This window comes from Ylistrum balloti, unplaced genomic scaffold (genome assembly GCF_031769215.1).
Source record: "Ylistrum balloti isolate Yb309-2 unplaced genomic scaffold, AGI_CSIRO_Ybal_v1 Utg369734, whole genome shotgun sequence".
NCBI lineage: Eukaryota > Metazoa > Mollusca > Bivalvia > Pectinida > Pectinidae > Ylistrum > Ylistrum balloti.
This window is the reverse complement of record NW_026781947.1, coordinates 498,001-522,291: the sequence shown is the minus strand read 5'-3', so window position 1 is coordinate 522,291 and position 24,291 is coordinate 498,001. Positions and strand designations below refer to the sequence as shown.

The 24,291-nt window shown below is 36.6% G+C and overlaps 1 protein-coding gene across 1 annotated transcript in view; it reads left to right on the top strand.

The window, feature by feature from the left end:
* The window catches only part of LOC132543010 (H(+)/Cl(-) exchange transporter 6-like), a 76,557-nt gene that overhangs the window by 17,271 nt on the left and 34,995 nt on the right, over window positions 1-24,291 (top strand). Inside the window, exons 12-20 of the mRNA XM_060206464.1 lie at window positions 152-321; window positions 2,402-2,495; window positions 3,492-3,633; window positions 5,141-5,294; window positions 5,754-5,916; window positions 7,340-7,446; window positions 9,511-9,646; window positions 15,585-15,622; window positions 16,163-16,271. Of these exons, the coding sequence (XP_060062447.1) occupies window positions 152-321; window positions 2,402-2,495; window positions 3,492-3,633; window positions 5,141-5,294; window positions 5,754-5,916; window positions 7,340-7,446; window positions 9,511-9,646; window positions 15,585-15,622; window positions 16,163-16,271 (1,113 nt within the window). The remainder of the gene's footprint in view (window positions 1-151; window positions 322-2,401; window positions 2,496-3,491; window positions 3,634-5,140; window positions 5,295-5,753; window positions 5,917-7,339; window positions 7,447-9,510; window positions 9,647-15,584; window positions 15,623-16,162; window positions 16,272-24,291) is intronic.

Genomic DNA, 24,291 nt, shown 5'->3' with positions numbered 1-24,291 from the left:
ATGAGAGCGGGATCGGCTGTACAGCTGATGAAGTGATATCTCTGTTGTAAATTAAATGTTTACTTAATACAGTGTACGAATGAGAGCGGGATCGGCTGTACAGCTGATTAAGTGATATCTCTGTTGTAAATTAAATGTTTACTTAATACAGTGTACGAATGAGAGCGGGATCGGCTGTCGTCTTTGGGATATTACTGACCTAGCGATCTTCATCGTAATGGGATTCATTGGAGGCCTGATGGGAGCTTTGTTTAACAAAATCAACACTGTCATCACCAAGCATCGTATGAAACACGTCAATAAAAAACACAAACTCTTCAGGTGCATTTCCTTATTTGGAATTATTCAATATTTCTGTTTCCGGTTTCTCCGATCACATATGAAATGTCAGCTCAACTACTTAGTTTTCATTTCCGGCGAAATATACTGAAAGGAAACAGGAACACAAGTTCTTTAATTGTAAAATATTTTATAATAATATACACAGCCATAAGGAAAATAAGAAGAATATTAGGGCACCTCACCTAATCCCAAGTAAATGTTAAAAATCCGTCATCCGTTACCTGAGCCTATCCATAGTCGGTGCGCCTTAATTATAAATATCACGTGACTGTACAGAAGCATGCGTTCTTTTCCATTTAAACTAATGTGGATTTCTGACTATCACCGATGCAATACTTTTGCTATCCAGATATTTTTTGACAAATATGCCACGGCTCTCAATGCCCATGGGAGGTAGGACCTTACAGTAGGTCGCTACTCACTTCGGCGTTCACAGATCAACTATGACTCTGTCGGTTTTACGTTTCGACGCTGCGCGAAGAGTTGATGACAGGTCGAATTCCGGACGTCCTTGTGTAACAACGCGACGTCAAGCTTGGTTACTTAGGCTTGCCCACTCACACGACGGGAGATTAACAGCAGCCGTAAGGGCAGGATATAACCATTGGTCGTATCCACCCTAAAACTGTGAGAAATAGACTGCGAGATTTACGCCTACGTCGCCAGTACGGTGGTTTGCCACTGGCACCTCCGCGTCGAGCACGCCATACGTGATGGTTGACGACACATGTGCTCAGACGTTTCGCTATGAGACGTTGGGGGTCCATGACCTTAACGAATAGATCTTGATTCACGTTATTTCGATCAAAGGATCGTCAACGTGTGTACAAAGAGAGCATCTTACAGACGCGTGTGTTTTGGAGCACGACATATTTCGGAATGGATCGGTTATGGTTTGGGGGGTGGGAACTTCCCAATGGTTAAAGACTCATTCCGTGAACATCAACGGGAATTTAACAACTGTATATTATCGAGATTATATTCTAAGGCCTCATGTTGAACCTTTCATTATAAGGCACCATTTTACCTTTCAGCATGATAACGCTAGGACACACATTGCAAAAGTTTGTAGTAACTTTCTTGCACCCCAGAACATCGTCAATATTTATTAGCCTCCATTTTGCCCTGATTTGTCCCCAATCGGACACTTGTAGGATGAATTAGACAGAAAAGTTCGGAATCGTGCAAACATCCCAAATAAACTCTGCCAATTGGCCAACGCACTTAACGAAGAATGGAATAACATTTCTCTACGGACAGTCAGTGTCCTTATGAATTCCATGTCACGAAGATTTAGAGCCGCTACAACTGTTGGGGGAGGGCACACACGATAATAGGGATCGGTCTGACAAATGCCGTTATTTTAACTTTGTGTTCATTAGTGTGCTCAAATTCATTGCGACCTAATGAAGTCCATATTTCTTTTTAAAAAATTAAAAAAAAATTGAAGACGGATGGTCCAATATTCGAAGTTAACTATTGCATTTCACATTAAGGCATATTGCTCATAAATATTATTTTATTAAATCGTAACGTTGACGTGTCCTTTTCCTTTTACCGGTAACTATTCCCGGCTATCCTTGTTGAGTCGTAAGATTCGTGGTAATGTTAAATTCACAAGGAAGATCGTCTGATTGAAATACTTATTTTACTGAGCTAGGTATTATCGGTTGCATTTCTTTAAGGAAGTCACGAGAGTATTATAATAGTATCAGTTTGTGAGAACAATAAAGGTACTTTTAATATTTACAACTGTAATCAACGTCGGGCAACTGATATCGTCAACCTTATTTACATGTATATGCTCCGCTTGAGTCGAAAAACGGATAAGTCGAAATATTTTCTACGTTCCCTAGAATTTCGAGATAACGAGTTTCGGCTGTGTATATTTTCATGTATATTAATTTATTTAATAAATCTTAAAGAAATTTTTAAAAATTTCGTTACCTTGTAGCGTGAGTACATGTAATTCAGTTGACAGTTTAAGTTAAAAGATTACAAATTATACATATATACTTATATATACTTTATTGTACATACTACCTTGATGTTTTGATAGGATTTTAGAAGCAACACTTGTAGCGTCAGTGACAACCTCCGTTTCGTTCGGTGCTTCTATGGCCGTTGGAGAATGCTCGCAGATCCCGCAAAATGTAAGTTATGAAACATCCACCGTTCTTTGTGAATTTGGAGCTGTGATAACCAGACACACACACTGTTTTGCCGAAATCCCAGTGATCTGATCTCAAGGGATATATATTAAAGCTTTACATTTCAAGTCTTTGGTGTTTACATGCCCCAAAGAAAAGGATCAAATCATAAAAGGAATTAACCGACTTGTCATTAAAAACCCAACTTCGATAAAACTACATCAGAACATGAATACACGGAGACACATGAAAACGCTTGAACAAGACCAGATGTTTCGGAAGGGAGTGCGCTTTCTTTTTCATCGAGGACACCTGCTGTATAAATCGCACAGGGACATAAAATATTCTAAAGAAGACTATTTGCGAATGTTAATGACTTCATTCTATGATAAGTATATCTAACAGAAAACACAACAATCTTAACATTAATTGACTACAGATAATGAAAGTTTTATTTAGTTACTCTCGTCAATGTTATTCATACATGTTGGATGTTGGATGTTAGTGTGGAGGCTAATAGGAACAAATTAAGCACTAGTTGGTATTAGAGCACGTGCATTCAAGCCCAAATATACGCAAATTTCACAAGAGAAGATATGTTCTTGTTATATCGATACAGAAAACATTAACAGATTTTTTTCAGAATACTACCAAGTGGAAGTTTTCTGATAAATTTTCTGAAGCCGTAAATTTGCCAAATGATGCAGATATTGAAGTTTTAATAACATGTTTCAATGATTTAAAGGAGTGGTCTTTATCACAGGTCCTCCACCTCGCTAGTCGCGGGTTCAAGACCTACGTGCGGCATTCGCCAGGAACAGGCCTCAGGTCTGTGTTTTTTCTATGGGAATTCCGGCTTTTCTCCACCACCCACACCTAGCAACGTCATGTACTGAATCTGGCTGCTTATAGGCGTGAAACAAAAATATAGAAATTTAAAAGTTCATTTGCTATCTGGGGTGACACCAGCTTCCAAAATATCATATATTTACTTTGTAGCTTGTGAATGGATCATCTAGCACTATCGAGGACACTGTTCGGACGTACTTCTGTTCTGATGGCTACTATAACGACATGGCTACGCTCTTCTTCAACTCACAGGAGGAGGCTATTAAACAACTGTTTCACCAACCTGAAACCAGTGAGTCACTGAATAAAGAAATTGTTTGTTAATTTTAACATCCTCTTGATCTGGGTTTTTGTTGTTGTAATTAGCAGGTTTATATATCTATAATATATATAATATGTATTTTCCATTGTTAGATAAACGGTAACAGCAAAGCACTGAGAAAAAGTATAACCGACATATTGTGCGAATTCATTTATTTTATTTTAGGATATATTGTATTCTATAAATGGGTATTATATTTTTATTTCTTTATTTCCTGACTGTTTCAGCTTCCGTTTCCAAAAAAATTCTCTTGTTTTTTATTTTTTTTGTTCTATATAATTTTATCTATTTCCAGACGGGTTCATTTTTCATCACCATGGTAACATTTCTCTTGTTTTGTTTTTTGTTTGTTTATTTGTAATACTATTTTATTTTTTCCCAGAGGGTTCAGCCTCCGGACCCTGGGACTATTTCTCTTTTTTTGTTTGTTTATTTGTTTTACTATTTTTCCCAGACGGGTTCAGCCTCCGGACCCTGGGACTATTTCTCTTTTTTTGTTTGTTTATTTGTTTTACTATTTTTCCCAGACGGTTTCAGCCTCCGGACCCTGGGACTATTTCTCTTGTTTGTGTTTGTTTATGTGTTTTACTATTTTATCTTTTCCCAGACGGTTTCAGCCTCCGGACCCTGGGACTATTTCTCTTGTTTTTGTGTTTGTTTATTTGTTTTACTATTTTTCCCAGACGGGTTCAGCCTCCGGACCCTGGGACTATTTCTCTTGTTTTTGTGTTTGTTTATTTGTTTTACTATTTTTCCCAGACGGGTTCAGCCTCCGGACCCTGGGACTATTTCTCTTGTTTTTGTTTGTTTATTTGTTTTACTATTTTTTCCCAGACGGGTTCAGCCTCCGGACCCTGGGACTATTTCTCTTGTTTTTGTGTTTGTTTATTTGTTTTACTATTTTTTCCCAGACGGGTTCAGCCTCCGGACCCTGGGACTATTTCTCTTGTTTTTGTGTTTGTTTATTTGTTTTACTATTTTTTCCCCAGACACTTTCAGCCTCCGGACCCTGGGACTATTTCTCTTGTTTTTGTTTGTTTATGTGTTTTACTATTTTATCTTTTCCCAGACGGTTTCAGCCTCCGGACCCTGGGACTATTTCTCTTGTTTTTTTTTTTTTTTTGTTTATTTGTTTTACTATTTTTCCCAGACGGGTTCAGCCTCCGGACCCTGGGACTATTTCTCTTGTTTTTTGTTTGTTTATGTGTTATACTATTTTATTTTTTCCCAGACGGTTTCAGCCTCCGGACCCTGGGACTATTTCTCTTGTTTTTGTGTTTGTTTATGTGTTTTACTATTTTATCTTTTCCCAGACGGTTTCAGCCTCCGGACCCTGGGACTATTTCTCTTGTTTTTGTGTTTGTTTATGTGTTTTACTATTTTATTTTTTCCCAGACGGTTTCAGCCTCCGGACCCTGGGACTATTTCTCTTGTTTTTGTGTTTGTTTATGTGTTTTACTATTTTATTTTTTCCCAGACGGTTTCAGCCTCCGGACCCTGGGACTATTTCTCTTGTTTTTTTTCTTTCTGGCCTGCTGGACATATGGTACCAACGTGCCGAGCGGGTTATTTGTGCCGTGTTTACTCTGTGGCGCCGCCTATGGACGATTTGTAGCACGACTCTTAGTATTGTAAGTTGTTTTTAAGGTGAACTTTTCTTGAAAAAAAAATACCGATTCGATTTCACAATTGAACGAAGATAACAGTTTTAGTTGAAGCCTTAAGTGTATTCGAAACAAAAAGTATTGCTTTAGATAAAAAGTATTGTCAGAGAGAGTTTTTGTTATATTTTAGACTATAAGTGTTGTTTGAGTCAGTAAGCTGCTCGAGATTATAACTTCTCCTTGGGACTAACTGTTAAGTCTGTTGGTTTTATGGCTGTAAGTGTTGTTCGAGACTATACGTGTTTTAGTATTGCTTAAAACTATTTCCTTGTTGAGAAAACACGTGTTGTTTTTAGGAAATCAGTGTTGCTTGAGACCAAAAATGTTGTTTGATACTATGAAACGTTGTTTGAGGCGATAAGTACATTTGAAGACTATTTGCTTGTTGTGACAACTTGATTTTACTTTTCATGGCATTGCTGACAGACTTGGGTACGGGAACGAAGCCATTCATTCCGGTACATTCGCACTCATCGGAGCCGCTTCCTTCCTTGGTGGGGTAGTACGAATGACAATAAGTCTTACCGTGATTCTTATAGAATCAACCAACGAGATTTCGTATGGTCTGCCACTCATGCTGGTGTTAATGGTATGTATCCTTAGTGAGGTCTGCCACTCATGCTGGTGTTAATGGTATGTATCCTTAGTGAGGCCTGCCACTCATGTTGGTGTTTATGGTATGTATCCTTAGTGAGGTTTGCCACTCATGCTGGTGTTAATGGTATGTATCCTTAGTGAGGCTGCCACTAATGCTGTTGTTTATGGTATGTATCCTTTGTGAATCCTGCCACTCATGTTGGTGTTAATGGTATGTATCCTTAGTGAGGCCTGCCACCCATGCTGGTGTTAATGGTATGTATCCTAAGTGAGGTCTGCCACTCATGCTGGTGTTTATGGTATGTATCCTAAGTGAGGTCTGCCACTCATGTTGGTGTTTATGGTATGTATCCTAAGTGAGGTCTGCCACTCATGTTGGTGTTAATGGTATGTATCCTTAGTGAGGTCTGCCAATAATGCTGGTGTTTATGGTATGTATCCTCAGTGAGGTCTGCCACTCATGTTGGTGTTTATGGTATGTATCCTCAGTGAGGTCTGCCACTCATGTTGGTGTTTATGGTATGTATCCTCAGTGAGGTCTGCCACTCATGTTGGTGTTAATGGTAGGTATCTTAGTTCAGTCTTTTGCCTAACCTGGTATTAATCGTAGGCATGTTATTTTAATCTGTTACTTAACCTGATATTAAAGATATGTTTCCTTAGATTAATCTGTCACTGTCGATGGTTTCATTTGCATGCATCTTTCAGAAAAATGACTCAAAACTTAACCATTACATAGCGGCATATATCAAAAGAAAGACCTACTTTTGCTATCGTTATTTCTCCAGGAAATCTCACATATCATTTTGTTTTTGCCTTCTTCCTGGTTGTGCTTGAGTAATTTAAAGACTGGTCTGAAAATAATATTGTCGATAGCCGATCGTCTTTACATCTGGCTGTCAAAAGTTTCCTTTTCTTAATCACGAAGAACAAAGGTTTTCTTTTATACATCTCCTACATTTCACTGCATAGTTTTGTTTCCCTAACATTGCTTGTAGTGAACAAATAAAATGGCATATAGGCGGCAGATTTTGACTTCGATTTTTCTTTTCCTTTTACGTTTTCCTTGCATAGAGCTCTATATATATATTTTTAAAATATTTGTAAAATTTCTATATATGAGTTTTCAGAAAAATCAGCTTTGATGCTTAATGAAAGAAGGATAAGACACATTCTCTATTAACTTGTCAGTACAACACATACTTCAGAGGCAGGAGCAGCGAAGAGAAAGTTTACAACCAAATTAAGATGACGGTTTGGTTTAGAGTCTCTTGTCATTTATGAGGAAATTTTACATTTTATGTTGACCTTAACCTTTGACCTTTCGTACAATCGGTCTGAGGTGGCCTTTTCTGTTATAGATAGTTTTTGTGAGGCAGTGGATGTTTCCAGTCAAATTCAAATCTTCATTTCAGGTGGCGAAGTGGTCTGGTGATCTCTTCAACGAGGGTCTGTATGATATACATATAAAACTGCGTGGCGTTCCGTTACTGGAGTGGGAGGTTCCGTCAGGGATGGAAAGGTATCACAATTACTGAAACACCAGAAAAGGAAATTGACAAAAATGACGAGGTGCTGCAATTAATATCGTCACATGTTTACTTATATACTTTCTTATCAATTTCTGTCTTCAATTCACTGACAAACTGTACACACGATCAAAAGTGTTGAACATATTTCTTGTTAGAGAATTTTTTTCCCATTAAGAGTTTTTGAACAACGCATATTCGGTTTAAATAAACAACAGCTGGCCTCGAGATTGAAAAGAAGTGCATGTTAAAATGTTACCATCAACCTATTACATCTAAAGTCATTGTTCATTTACAAATTCCTTAACATAGATAATATTCTCCACATTCTCCAACCGACACCGGATGATAAATAAAAAAAATAAACATAAGCGACAAATGTAAGTAAATGAACAGTCGGATAAGATTTATAATAAATTCTGGATTTATTATGGATTAAAAATTAAAAAATTTAAACGTCCACGCACTGCTATGTCATGTATACGATACCAACCCAAACAGCCATTGTGTAACGATCATATCAAAATATGACCTTGAGTAGCATGAGATACCGGAAGTGGGTCATAACAAACATCAATAACTCACGCGAGAAGTCATACTTCAACATGGCGTCGTCTTAAATAGAACGTAAAAAACACGTGTTATACACGCCTTATAGTTGCCTCAATTACGAGGACAGAATTAAGAAATATCAGAGGTCCCTTTCTGTTAGCATTTGCTGCTAATATTTCCAATGTTTGATTTGTTATGGTCTTGTTTTATGTTGATGACTTTCCTACCAATTACATTCCCCTCAAATCTGACGGTCTTAAAAACCGAGGTCGTTGTGACCGTGTCGAGGTGTTATACAGCGCCGCCTTGGTGTAAGTGGTATTTTTCAGAGTAGGATAAAGGTAATTATTTGCAGGATAAATAAGGTCACTATACACTTATCCTATGCTCCCTCCTTCCAAAGTATTGTGTGTTGGAATTGTTGAATTCATCAAAACACCGTTTCTCTTATTTCATTACAATCTCACCGATTCAATGTGTGGTAGAGTTGTTCTATACAGTACTATTATAAAATTTCGATATTGCCATTTATAAATGTAAATCTCCGGTACATATCTTCCTGGTTTTTAGTAAATGATGGAGTTAAGGTTTTAACGAATCGATGTTTTAAACATAAAAATTTCCATTTGTTTAGGTAAAAGGATTTCCTCGTTTCCACGATGCTAAAGTAAAAGTTGTTTTCTAACAAACCTGTGTATGTACCCGGTTGTATTACATCTATCCCTAACCTTTCATAATATTTCATTCACGTCGGAGTTCTTTGTCACTAGGTTGTATCAACATCATATATGATTGAGTGAAGTTTTTTGTACAGGTTTGATATCGACGTCGTAAAATTCGCATCATACCAGATTTTTTTTTTTTAATTTTTGGAAATATTCTGATGAAATATAAATCAGTTCTGCTTATTTCTTTTATGCGTTGATTTGAATCACTACCAGAATTGTAAAACTTGCTTTCAATAATGATGATGATGATAATGATGATAGTGATAATGATGATGCACGTATGAGAATTGTGTGTTGACGTATTGTTGATGTACTTTTTATGAACCTGAAAAATCTTGAAAAACTGGTATGAAGGACACATTAGTAAATAAAATGTTTGAATATCTAATGTTGAAGTCGGTGGTTAAACGAGATTTTAACTTTGTACTGAATAACCTTTGTCGGGGCTCTGGAATGACAACTTGGGAATCTCTCTTACCGACAGTTAAATAGATTTGTTACAGATAAACCACTGGGATCTGAAATCACAATCTCCGCCCCAGATATCCATAATTACAAACTCTCTTCCAAAAAGGAAAAACTTCAAAATTACACTTCTCTTTTAATGTTAAACGTAGAACCCTGACACAAAAGCAGTCTAACTCTGGAACAGCAGTCAATTAATGGCGATGATCTTTTTAAAGGCGTAGAATCTGCGAGGACAGATCTAATCTTTTAAATGTCTTAAAAATTATTTTGAAGGATTCCTGAAATATGATTTCATTCTTCTTGTTTTAGGTTGAAAGCGGTAGATATAATGGAGCGAAAACTGCATTTCTTATATCGAAGAACGAGGGTGCAATCTTTAATACAAATTCTCAGAACCACCGCCCACAACGCATTCCCTGTAGTGTCTATCATTGAGGACAAACAGGTAATCTATATAGAGCAGATTCTCAGGACCACCACTCACAACGCCCTCCCTATAGTGTCTATCATTGAAGACAGATAGGTAATCTATATTTAGAACAGATTCTCAGAACCACCGCCCACAACGCCTTCCCTGTAGTGTCTATCATTAAAGATAGACAGGTAATCTATATATAGAATAGGTTCTCAGGACCACCGCCAACTAAACCTTCCCTATAGTAGCTATCATCGACGACAGACAGGTAATCTATATTTAGAACAGATTCTCAGAACCACCGCCCACAAAGTCTTTACTATAGTGTCTTTCACTGAAGACAGACAGGTAATCTATATTTAGAACAGATTCTCAGGACCACCGCCCACAACGTCTTCCCTAAAGTGTCTATTATTGAAGACAGACAGGTAATCTATATTTAGAACAGATTCTCAATTCTCAGAACCACCGCCCACAAAGTCTTTACTATAGTGTCTTTCACTGAAGATAGACAGGTAATCTATATTTAGAACAGATTCTCAGAACCACCGACCACAACGTCTTTACTATAGTGTCTTTCACTGAAGACAGACAGGTAATCTATATTTAGAACAGATTCTCAGGACCACCGCCCACAAGGTCTTCCCTAAAGTGTCTATTACTGAAGACAGACAGGTAATCTATATTTAGAACAGATTCTCAATTCTCAGATCCACCGCCCACAACGTCTTTACTATAGTGTCTTTCACAGAAGACAGACAGGTAATCTATATTTAGAACAGATTCTCAGAACCAACGCCCACAACGTCTTTACTATAGTGTCTTTCACTGAAGACAGACAGGTAATCTATATTTAGAACAGATTCTCGGAACCACCGCCCACAACGTCTTTACTAAAGTGTCTATTATTGAAGACAGACAGGTAATCTATATTTAGAACAGATTCTCAGAACCACCGACCACAACGTCTTTACTATAGTGTCTTTCACTGAAGACAGACAGGTAATCTATATTTAGAACAGATTCTCAGGACCACCGCCCACAAGGTCTTCCCTAAAGTGTCTATTACTGAAGACAGACAGGTAATCTATATTTAGAACAGATTCTCAATTCTCAGATCCACCGCCCACAACGTCTTTACTATAGTGTCTTTCACAGAAGACAGACAGGTAATCTATATTTAGAACAGATTCTCAGAACCAACGCCCACAACGTCTTTACTATAGTGTCTTTCACTGAAGACAGACAGGTAATCTATATTTAGAACAGATTCTCGGAACCACCGCCCACAACGTCTTTACTAAAGTGTCTATTATTGAAGACAGACAGGTAATCTATATTTAGAACAGATTCTCAGAACCACCGCCCACAACGTCTTAACTATAGTGTCTTTCACTGAAGACAGACAGGTAATGTATATTTAGAACAGATTCTCAGGACCACCGCCCACAACATCTTTACTATAGTGTCTTTCACTAAAGACAGACAGGTAATCTATATTTAGAACAGATTCTCAGGACCACCGCCCACAACGTCTTTACTATAGTGTCTTTCACTGAAGACAGACAGGTAATCTATATTTAGAAAAGATTCTCAGGACCACCGCCCGTAACGCCCTCCCTACAGTGTCTATCATTGAAGACAGACAGGTAATCTATATATAGAACAGATTCTCAGGACCACCGCCCGTAACGCCCTCCCTACAGTGTCTATCATTGAAGACCGACAGGTAATCTATATATAGAACAGATTCTCAGGACCACCGTCCGTAACGCCTTCCCTTCAGTGTCTGTCAATGAAGACAGGTTCCATATATATTGTAGTATATGTTCTTATAATTACCTTGTTTAACATAATGGCTTGTTAATCTCCTCCTAACACGAGGGTTACTGAAGCGAATATTGACACAATCACATCGTGTGGTCTGAATGTAATTTAATGTAATATTACTTTTTACTGTGACCAGGGTTCATCGATGTGTGAACACCTATGGTTACTTCTGAAGATTTTCATGCATCACTTCCACCAGTGTGATTTCAAAGCAGATCTAAAGTAGCCAAATTGTTGTGAACAGTATCGCTGATGGTAATTTGATAAAGAGGTTGACTGACTTGATTTTACACAAATTTGAAGTCAAGGAAGGCCTTAATTCCCCTTATTTGAAGATCAGAAGGGGATATGGTAATGCCTCTTTCCGTCCGTCTGTCCTTCATTCCGTTACTCCATGTGTCTGTCGCGATCAAACTCAATTTTCACACACTGTTTTCTTAAATGACTGTTATATTTGGACTACTTTTCGTGCCAAAATGTCAAGGTAGATCAAGGTCGCAGTTACTACAATGAAAACGTATTCCTATGCCGTAACTAGAGTTCCGGGTTCCTCTGATCTGATCAATATGTAAAGTTGCAACAGTCCCAGGAAAACCAACCGATCAGAGAATTAGAATCGTGTTGGAATATCTCGTTTCATATAGACGCGAAATCGAGGCTTTTGCTGTCACCTACACAATATATGAGGAATTAAGTTAACGATTTTGTATGGCATTTTTATGATTTTATATTTTCTGATTTTCTTTTTCACATAACTCCCTTTTGTATTGATCAGTTATAAACAAATTTGATACATGGTAAGGATGTACTGATTCAGTGTAAAATACCAAAACTATAATTTAGTGTTTCCGGTAGGCTTGTACTTTCGGAAGCCATTTAAATAAAAGGTGATTAGCTAGACAAATCTGTCTGACGGAAAAGCTCGATAATGTCACAAAGAACTGCAAGAACCAACTTGTACTTTCTCATAAAATAATGGCGGTAGGGATCATTTATTGTCATAGAGTCATTCAACTTATATACCTCCTAAAAGAACGGATCAGATATTTAGTGGTTTGCTGTCTGAGTGAGCATTAAAACTTACATAATTGTCTTTATATATTTATCTACTCCATCGTTTGTTGGCTAAATAAGAGTTTCAATTCACCAGTGTATCCCTGAACCAGCGAGGATAATCTACTGTATCCCTGAATCAGTGACTGTAATCTACTGTATCCCTGAATCAGTGACTGTAATCTGCTGTATCCCTGAATCAGTGACTGTAATCTACTGTATCCCTGAATCAGTGACTGTAATATACTGTATCCCTGAATCAGTGACGATAATCTACTGTGACTGTAATCTACTGTATCCCTGAATCAGTGACTGTAATCTACTGTATCCCTGAACCAGCGAGGATAATCTACTGTATCCCTGAATCAGTGACGATAATCTACCGTATCCCTGAATCAGTGACTGTAATATACTGTATCCCTGAATCAGTGACTGTAATCTACTGTATCCCTGAACCAGCGAGGATAATCTACTGTATCCCTGAATCAGTGACTGTAATCTACTGTATCCCTGAATCAGTGACTGTAATCTACTGTATCCCTGAATCAGTGACTGTAATCTACTGTATCCCTGAATCAGTGACTGTAATCTACTGTATCCCTGAACCAGCGAGGATAATCTACTGTATCCCTGAATCAGTGACTGTAATATACTGTATCCCTGAATCAGTGACGATAATATACTGTATCCCTGAATCAGTGACTGTAATCTACCGTATCCCTGAATCAGTGACTGCAATCTACTGTATCCCTGAACCAGCGAGGATAATCTACTGTATCCCTGAATCAGTGACGATAATCTACTGTATCCCTGAATCAGTGACTGTAATCTACCGTATCCCTGAATCAGTGACTGTAATCTACTGTATCCCTGAACCAGCGAGGATAATCTACTGTATCCCTGAATCAGTGACTGTAATCTACTGTATCCCTGAATCAGTGACTGTAATCTACTGTATCCCTGAATCAGTGACTGTAATCTACTGTATCCCTGAACCAGCGAGGATAATCTACTGTATCCCTGAATCAGTGACGATAATCTACCGTATCCCTGAATCAGTGACTGTAATCTACTGTATCCCTGAATCAGTGACTGTAATCTACTGTATCCCTGAATCAGTGACGATAATCTACTGTATCCCTGAATCAGTGACTGTAATCTACTGTATCCCTGAATCAGTGACGATAATCTACTATATCCCTGAATCAGTGACGGTAATCTACTGTATCCCTGAATCAGTGACGGTAATCTACTGTATCCCTGAACCAGCGAGGATAATCTTCTGTATCCCTGAATCAGTGACTGTAATCTACTGTATCCCTGAATCAGTGACGGTAATCTACTGTATCCCTGAATCAGTGACTGTAATCTACTATATCCCTGAATCAGTGACTGTAATCTACCGTATCCCTGAATCAGTGACTGTAATCTACTGTATCCCTGAACCAGCGAGGATAATCTACTGTATCCCTGAATCAGTGACTGTAATCTACTGTATCCCTGAACCAGCGAGGATAATCTGCTGTATCCCTGAATCAGTGACTGTAATCTACTGTATCCCTGAATCAGTGACTGTAATATACTGTATCCTTGAATCAGTGACGATAATCTACTGTGACTGTAATCTACTGTATCCCTGAATCAGTGACTGTATTCTACTGTATCCCTGAACCAGCGAGGATAATCTACTGTATCCCTGAATCAGTGACTGTAATCTACTGTATCCCTGAATCAGTGACGGTAATCTACCGTATCCCTGAATCAGTGACTGTAATCTACTGTATCCCTGAACCAGCGAGGATAATCTACTGTATCCCTGAATCAGTGACTGTACCGTATCCCTGAATCAGTGACTGTAATCTACTGTATCCCTGAACCAGCGAGGATAATCTACTGTATCCCTGAATCAGTGACTGTAATCTACCGTATCCCTGAATCAGTGACGATAATCTACTGTATCCCTGAATCAGTGACGATAATCTACTGTATCCCTGAATCAGTGACTGTAATCTACTGTATCCCTGAATCAGTGACGATAATCTACTGTATCCCTGAATCAGTGACTGTAATCTACTGTATCCCTGAATCAGTGACGATAATCTACTGTATCCCTGAATCAGTGACTGTAATCTACTGTATCCCTGAATCAGTGACGATAATCTACTATATCCCTGAATCAGTGACGGTAATCTACTGTATCCCTGAATCAGTGACTGTAATCTACTGTATCCCTGAATCAGTGACTGTAATCTACTGTATCCCTGAATCAGTGACGGTAATCTACTGTATCCCTGAACCAGCGAGGATGATCTACTGTATCCCTGAATCAGTGACGGTAATCTACTGTATCCCTGAATCAGTGACGGTAATCTACTGTATCCCTGAATCAGTGACTAATCTACTGTATCCCGGAATCAATGTGTAAATAAGTCTTGTCAGGAGTCAGTGAGAATACTTGTGTCGGATCTAGTCTCTTTACTAAACATCTTTAATACACCTTCTGAAAATTTTTAATTTTGCAATGTTTTAAGGCACACATCAATTACTTTTTGATGTCTTACGCAGACACTTGTAGACATTTTATTCTTCCGAGCCTCGAACACATGCGGGCATTTTTTGTGTTCCTTTTCCAATGTGTAACTAGCGCTTTTGACTCTCCATATTTAATCAATCAGATGTTTTAGTCCCTGGTTGTAATCTGCGGTCAACTCGTTTTAGTCAGTTTTACTTCCAGAAAAGTCGACCAAACGTTAGGCAGCACGGTGTTTTAAACCTGATTCAATGCAATTTTAACTCTCTTGATTTTGCCCCAGACTGTGATATGCGACTGTGATGTGTCATATTTCTGGCAGAGTTCAAGCTTCATTTAAAAACTGTTTTTATCGCTCGTTCCTATTTGTGTACACCTATGTGTACCTTTTAGTCTGTGTTACCCGTATAACTGACAGTGATATTTTATACTTGTGTTGTAGTGTTGTTACCCATTCTGTAAGTGGACTCTTGGGTCTGTAGAATTTGAAATAAATGAAAAAATTCTTGAACAATACATTAAATGATCTAAATGGACGTTCACTGTTAATTTCAGGCAGGGGATTCGACTGCAGACGAACCTCACTCGCCTACGTAAGTATCGCCTTATACTGTTATAATGAGTCACGGTTGGGAGAGAGAGTTGAGGAATTCTATTTCATATCTATAGGAACTCTTTTACTATGTTACAAGTTCTTAAACAGTCAATATATGTCACTGAAATCATGGTTTGGAATTCAGTTATTTCATTACTAACTTATCGTACTGTTTTCGTTTATGTATGGCTGGTGACACCAATTCAAGGAACATTTTCGAGTTACGTTCTCTCTGAGATGGTGTGAAATGCTTTGAAATTTAATTTGCTTCGTTAACTAATATTTCATTTGATTTTGATATGTCCATGCAGGTTTTTATTATTTGAATCAGGCGACAAATTGCGAAAATTTTCACTACAACAAATGTTTGATACGTCACTTCATTTAGTTCCATTGAGGAGTAAACATAAATTTTGAATACATTTTCCAGATAAAATTTAAAATATTTAGTAAAATTTATAAACTGTAGCATCTACTTTTGCATATAACGGAATGTTTCTTGCCTGTCTTGTAATCTCCAATGATTTAACTATTTAAGGGAGCACGATATTCCGAAATACGTTCGTCTCCGTATGGATGGCTTAATACTGAGATCACAATTGGTCACGCTGCTGAAAAATGGAGCCATGTTTGACGAAGACAATGCGGTAAGTCAGCCTCACGTCATTTACATGTAATGATTGGTAAAACTCACAATTACCAGTGGCATATGTGGTGATTAGCTGCTACGGAGGGATGGAAGGAATAATACTACCTTTGTAAACACGCAGAACACAATAAGGATTTTTTTTACTTGCCTTTGTATTAATTAAAAGTATTCTTAGATTTTGTTGAAGAGCATCAAGATTTAAAGTGTTGTAATGAATATGAATGTTTCGTTTGAGAGAGCTGGTCCTGGACAATAAATGGTACACCAACAGGGCGCTTATTAGCTCACAATACACGGGTAATACCAATGTACAATGGACAGTATTGTACACCACATCGGAAAAATATCCTTGATTTTGAGGTCTGAGATTCTTGATCTGGCTTATAAACAGGTCAAGTACTAAAAACGAGAACTTAACGTCATTTCTGCACTGCTGGGGAACTATTAGTCTCAGTGGTTGACCGTAACCTGCATGTCAAGTTTAGATTCATTTGAACGCTGGCACTGTTCAGAACCCATGAACCTGTCGTTCTTTTGAAAATATCAGATATACAGAAATTACAAAACTTATTGAATTATTAAGCTAACACACTTCTCTGTCTATATTTTGTCATTTTTTGGATCTCTCTGGATTTTAATCAATCGCTTCTTAGGTTTCAAAACCAAGGTTCTTAGCATCACTGACGAGTCCTAGAAGGACAAAAAACAGCTGTATGATGCAGTTTAATTCGTCATTTGGCACCACTGTATCTGTCTCTAAATTGTTTTCGAAAGCGCTACTCACTTGTGTGTCTAGTGTGCATCCTTTAATCTAGAATAAATCTGATTCCAGGTTTTACTGAAAAAAGAGTTCCATTTTGCTTCAAGGTTTTGTTTAAACCGTAAAATGTGTACCAAAGAAAAAGAGCCTTCGAAGAAATCGATCACAAATTGAACAGCAATATCTTATGTACTGTAAACCAACGTCTTTTCGCGGCTTATTGATTTCGCGATCTTCCCATCACAATATCACAGAGATTAATTTTCGCGAAGCATACTACACTCGTCCTTTCAACTCTAAAAGCTGACTTAATTATTTTTTACGAATTTATTTCTGTTTTGACAGACATGCGCCACGTGGAAAAAAAGTTGGTTTGCAGTATTCCATCGTTCGATAATGATATAGTATCCATAACAATCGATTTGCTTTCACAAATTTTAACAAAAAACAAAGGACTTTATTTATTGTATACACAGTCTTTAATCAGTGAAAGTTGAATACATATATAATCATTTATTGTACAATTTAGATAAATAGGTTTTAGCTACGTTTATGTGTTAATACGGTAGACTTCTGACCGGCCATGAAGCATGCAAGTATTCAGTGTATTTACCGAAATAATATGTTTTACGTATTTACGTCAAATATGTAACTGGTTGTTGCATTGTTGAGGTATCAAGCGTGTAATGATGATGTGTGAGTGGCACACATGGTTGTACATGTGTGTTTCCCGGTGTGTAATTTATATCTATAACTGGTAGATGTACATGTGTGTTACTCGGCGTGTAATTTATATCTATAACTGGTAGTTGTACATGTGTGTTTCCCGGCGTGTAATTTATATCCATAACTGGTAGTTGTACATGTGTGTTTCTCGGCGTGTAATTTATATCTATAACTGGTAGTTGTACATGTGTGTTTCTGGCGTGTAATTTATATCTATAACTGGTAGTTGTAGGTGTGTGTTTCTCGGCGTGTAATTTATATCTATAACTGGTAGTTGTAGGTGTGTGTTTCTCGGCGTGTAATTTATATCTATAACTGGTAGTTGTACATGTGTGTTTCTGGCGTGTAATTTATATCTATAACTGGTAGTTGTAGGTGTGTGTTTCTCGGCGTGTAATTTATATATATAACTGGTAGTTGTACATGTGTGTTTCTCGGCGTGTAATTTATATCTATAACTGGTAGTTGTACATGTGTGTTTCTCGGCGTGTAATTTATATCTATAACTGATGGTTGTACATGTGTGTTTCTCGGCGTGTAATTTATATCTATAACTGATGGTTGTACATGTGTGTTTCTCGGCGTGTAATTTATATCTATAACTGGTAGTTGTACATGTGTGTTTCTCGGCGTGTAATTTATATCTATAACTGATGGTTGTACATGTGTGTTTCTCGGCGTGTAATTTATATCTATAACTGGTAGTTGTACATGTGTGTTTCTGGCGTGTAATTTATATCTATAACTGGTAGTTGTACATGTGTGTTTCTCGGCGTGTAATTTATATCTATAACTGGTAGTTGTACATGTGTGTTTCTGGCGTGTAATTTATATCTATAACTGGTAGTTGTACATGTGTGTTTCCCGGCGTGTAATTTATATCTATAACTGGTAGTTGTACATGTGTGTTTCCCGGCGTGTAATTTATATCTATAACTGGTAGTTGTACATGTGTGTTTCTCGGCGTGTAATTTATATCTATAACTGGTAGTTGTACATGTGTGTTTCTCGGCGTGTAATTTATATCTATAACCGGTAGTTGTAGGTGTGTGTTTCTCGGCGTGTAATTTATATCTATAACTGGTAGTTGTACATGTGTGTTTCCCGGCGTGTAATTTATATCTATAACTGGTAGTTGTACATGTGTGTTTCCCGGCGTGTAATTTATATATATAACTGGTAGTTGTACATGTGTGTTTCCCGGCGTGTAATTTATATCTATAACTGGTAGTTGTACATGTGTGTTTCTCGGCGTGTAATTTATATCTATAACTGGTAGTTGTACTTGTGTGTTTCTCGGCGTGTAATTTATATCTATAACTGGTAGTTGTACATGTGTGTTTCCCGGCGTGTAATTTATATCTATAACTGGTAGTTGTACATGTGTGTTTCTCGGCGTGTAATTTATATCTATAACTGGTAGTTGTACATGTGTGTTTCTCGGCGTGTAATGTATATCTATAACTGGTAGTTGTACATGTGTGTTTCTCGGCGTGTAATTTATATATATAACTGGTAGTTGTACATGTGTGTTTCCCGGCGTGTAATTTATATATATAACTGGTAGTTGTACATGTGTGTTTCCCGGCGTGTAATTTATATATATAACTGGTAGTTGTACATGTGTGTTTCCCGGCGTGTAATTTATATATATAACTGGTAGTTGTACATGTGTGTTTCCCGGCGTGTAATTTATATATATAACTGGTAGTTGTACATGTGTGTTTCCCGGCGTGTAATTTATATCTATAACTGGTAGTTGTACATGTGTGTTTCCCGGCGTGTAATTTATATTTATAACTGGTAGTTGTACATGTGTGTTACTCGGCGTGTAATTTATATCTATTACTGGTAGATGTACATGTGTGTTTCTCGGCGTGTAATTTATATCTATAACTGGTAGTTGTACATGTGTGTTTCCCGGCGTGTAATTTATATCTATAACTGGTAGTTGTACATGTGTGTTTCTCGGCGTGTAATTTATATCTATAACTGGTAGTTGTACATGTTTGTTTCCCGGCGTGTAATTTATATATATAACTGGTAGTTGTACATGTGTGTTTCTCGGCGTGTAATTTATATCTATAACTGGTAGTTGTAGGTGTGTATTTCTCGGCGTGTAATATATATCTATAAATGACAGTTTTACATGTGTGTTTTCCAAACTGTAACTTATATCTATAACTGGTAGTTGTGCAAGTATGATTTTCGTCGTGTAATTTAGATCTGAATGTGATATGTGCACGTGTGTATTTACCAGTAGGGCTCTTACAATAATTAAGTATACCTAAAATAAACAGTTTTTTATGGTAGTGTAAGGCCGTGAACATCACCAGAGGAAATCATCAGAGCGAGACGGTTACCTTGGTTTTAACAGTTCCATGAAAAAAGTTCGGAAACAGCAAGATTTGTATTTTTTAAAGTGACTTTATTTGTCAAAATAAACAGGATTACAGTTATTGGTTAAAAGCAGGATTGTTAGGATTTAAAAAGACATATCAATTAGAATTGATTTTTTGGCTTAATATCGAATTAATAGACAAGTTAAATAATCGATTTGATTAAAGCAGTGATTTACAATGTTGTAGAACGAGAATGTGTTATAGATCCTGTTTTACTGGCATGCTATTTTAAAATGTGTTTTGTTTTTGTAATGCTGAAAAAAGTAAATACACACGTGCAATGCACGTTCATGACTACACACGTGCGGCTTCTGTGTACACGTTCATGTCTACACACGTGCGGCTTCTGTGTACACGTTCATCAATATGAAAATAAAATCTGGGAAATGCACGTGAATAAAAGTTTAGACTTCCGAACAAACAATGTCCATAACGACCACGACCTCGTCACCACGATCTGAAACAACAAATTAATAGAGTTATTGTGATACACTAAAAGGTAAGGAACAATCTTCATTATATTATACACAATTGATAAAATCTTATGTTGAACAATATCAGATGACAAGCCAGCTTATATAAAAATATTTTCAAATCTAAAAATCAGTCAAAATCAAGACGTTACGAATATCAAGACTGTTAGTGTGCGATATTGCCCTTCATCACCATGTTAACAAAATCAATTAACATCTCACACTATCATTCACTGAAATGTGCCAAATGCCAAACACTTTCAGTGAAAATTATTTTATTTTAATTAACAAATTTCAAATGTGAAAGAAATTTAGTTCGAAGCGTTGTCCACCGCCGATGATGCCTGTTAAATATTACCACAATTAACGCTATAAATATACACATTTAAATACGTATAAATAACAAAGGTCAACACTCCCCATTTGGGAAAACCTTTAAGATGAAAAGTTAGCTGATGTCAAACAGGTCCAAATTTTAATCATAGTTATCAAGTTGAAATGTATTCTATCAGATATAACAAATATCAGTTTTATCTACTCAAGTTTGTTACTACCATCCACTTTCATATTGTGACGTCCATCATTTTTTTTGTTTAAACATGATAGTGAAGTCATTTCTTTGATAACAATGAATTTTGAAAATCATTCTCAAAAGAACAATTTTATGAGTTGTATGACACACATTTATGAAGATAAGCTTTTTCTTTTGTTACAAGTTGTTTGATATAAGTTTTTGTTCTTTTTGCCAGAAAAATATCACATTGAAGTAATTTTTTTAGGTAAATAAAACTGCAATACTGATGAGAGGAGAGCCTCTATTTTTATAAGTCCGACTCATGTCGTGATTGTCATGTTCGTGGTTGTAATGTGGACAAGTATGAAAAAATATAATTGTTTTTGTCGAACGACACATTGATTTAACAAAAACAAAACAAAATTATAAGTTAAGGCATCAGAACAGAAAACAAGTGTTGTTTTGGAGAGATTTGATTCTTGCTATATCCCAAACTGGCAAAAACTTTGAAAATAAAGTAAAAAGAGAAAAAATATGTCCGTTTCATCACTTCCATTCAAATTACATATCCTTTTTGTTTCAATACTCATATGAAACCGCGAGCATGTCAACTGTCATAAAAATACTTAACATAAGAGTACGTTAAGGTTATTTAATTAGTACAAATAATTACAGTATTTGAGTTTGAAATAGTTTTGAAAGGTCAATATCTCAAAGCCAGTTCAATGGTATACATTTTTTATGACTCATTAAAACGGGAAAAGAAAAAAGTGTTGATAATGAAAAATTTTGATAAGGACTTACAGTGGTGTTTTTGGTCTAATTTATGTTTTTCACTTCCGATCATATGACGTCACTTCCGCCACCTCGTTTGCCTTGTTTTTCAGCTGCCATTCTTGTAATAATTTTGATATCTTGAACAAGATTTCCCTGTCGTCATTTTGCCGGGTATTTATCGACTTCACCAGTCTACCCTCTAGGTACCTCTGGAACGCGTCATCTACTTCGCTTCCTGAAAAAACAAAACGATCAGATTTACCAACTCGTACTGCTGTCGAACGCACATCAACAGATATATGAAACATGTATACACATGGATGGTATTGTGTGCTAAACGTAAAAAGTTAGCAGTCTCTAATCTCTAAAATGCTAGAAAAGGAATTATTTACATGCCTTAATTGTAAAAAGAAATTGAAAAGTTTCCCCCGTTATAATGATATCTGATGGAGGAAATGAACAAAAAGTGTGTTTCAAGTGATGTAGATTAATGAAGTTTCTGAGACTTTTTTAAAGTCGTACTCAAGAAAGCATTTGAAAATATTTTATTTCAATTTAATCACTAGTCAAATGTTTTATCTTCTGAAAAGACAGTATAGAATTATCTTTTTTTATATTGTTGTTGCTGAAGGAATTTTTGACTATAAAGTAAATTATAATAAATGTCCGCCTACGTACTCCTAATTTACGTGACTGATTTCTTATGACTGCTTAGCCACCTTACCTGAGTGATGTTATCGGTACTATATTGGCCTTTTTGGAATCTTATTGTTAAGAAGTCTGTAAAACTCTCTCTAGAATTAACCGTGTTGCTTAGACTGCAATGGGAGCATTCAGTATCTACTGTATGTTACTGGGAGAAATCCTAATTATAACACCATATAAATATTAAGGAAAGGTAACTTGTATTGATTCATGTGTTATTGTTTAGTATGGTACAGCTGATTCGATATTTTTTTTATTGAAATATATTTTCCTAAACAAAAAAAAAAAAAAACTTCCAACATTTCAACATAATCATTTTCCAAACTCGTATTCAATAAAACAATGGCAAATGTGAACAAAAGGAGTTCCAGAAGAGTAAGCGTTTTTTTCCTTCATCGACGACACCCGTCATGTAAATCTTTGTCAATCCAAGTAAGTAATGTCAGGTTCTCATATAAGAACAAGGTATACAACAACAGAATCAGCTGGTAAACTAACGATCACCAAACGTACCAGCTTCATATGGACCAAAATTAAAGAGAATGTTTTCATATTTTTCATTTGCCGGCATCTTTTGGAACCCTGTGTTACCAGTTTGTCTCTTAGTTGGCGACTTCTTTCACGAAAATTGTTATAATGGGAAAATACCACTGGATATCGAATCAACTGCGACATGTAACACCATAGGTTGGGAATGTCGAGATGTTGCTATCCATAAATAGGAAATTTACAATAGGGAAATTGAAATCATCACGTTTTTATAAAGCAAGATAACACACATTCCCAGACTACAGAGAGTGGTAAGATGTTTTCGCTTGTGTGGTTGGGGTTCATACTAGAATTAAGTTTCCTCTTGAATGATGGTGTAACAGTATGAGTTACCAGTTAAAGGGACAAAGAAACATGCGACAGGTGATGTGTATTCTGTTCAGGTTTCTAAGGAGCGGACTTGTATCAGCGTTGCCTGCTGCCCATTTTTCTTTGTTTTAAGGTCTTTGTAATATTACGTAGTTCCTTCATTACATATTAACGTATCCGTCAATCATATCCCAGTCGCCTTGATATTACCAATAACGTTGTCATCCCCTGTTTTTGAGAATGTGTAGCTCATTCATAGACCACCAACATACAAACATCTAAAGTATTAATCAGTTACAGCTGGTTATTAATTTTTCGTATTTTATCTTGTGTGTAGACACTTATCATTGTTTATTTATTTTCGATTTTCTTGCTTTGATCTTACTGTTGTAAGATCTTTATGTGATCTAAAGTTTGAACCAACTTTCAAATTCATTATAAGACCTGAATTTCATTGGTGCAAATATTATCTATAAAGGATAATATTAAAATAAACTTGTTGTTTAAGTAATTAATTGATGAACATGATTTTGTAAATGTTCTCTCCATTCGATGTAAATGTCTGTTCCGTGTTTAATTAACGTTGAGCTTCACTAGGAGCTGTATTTGGATTTTCTACGGGGCGATGTATTTTTAAAAAGAGTTTAATCAGGATGAAACAGAATTAGGTGACAAAGTCGACGTCAGTTCTAAAATAAGCATGTTGAACAACTTGACTAATTACGGGAGGTGTAAGTATGGGTTAGAGGGTACTGTTAACAAAGCCAGTTAAGCAATCCTACAAATTACCTAGCCATATTTCA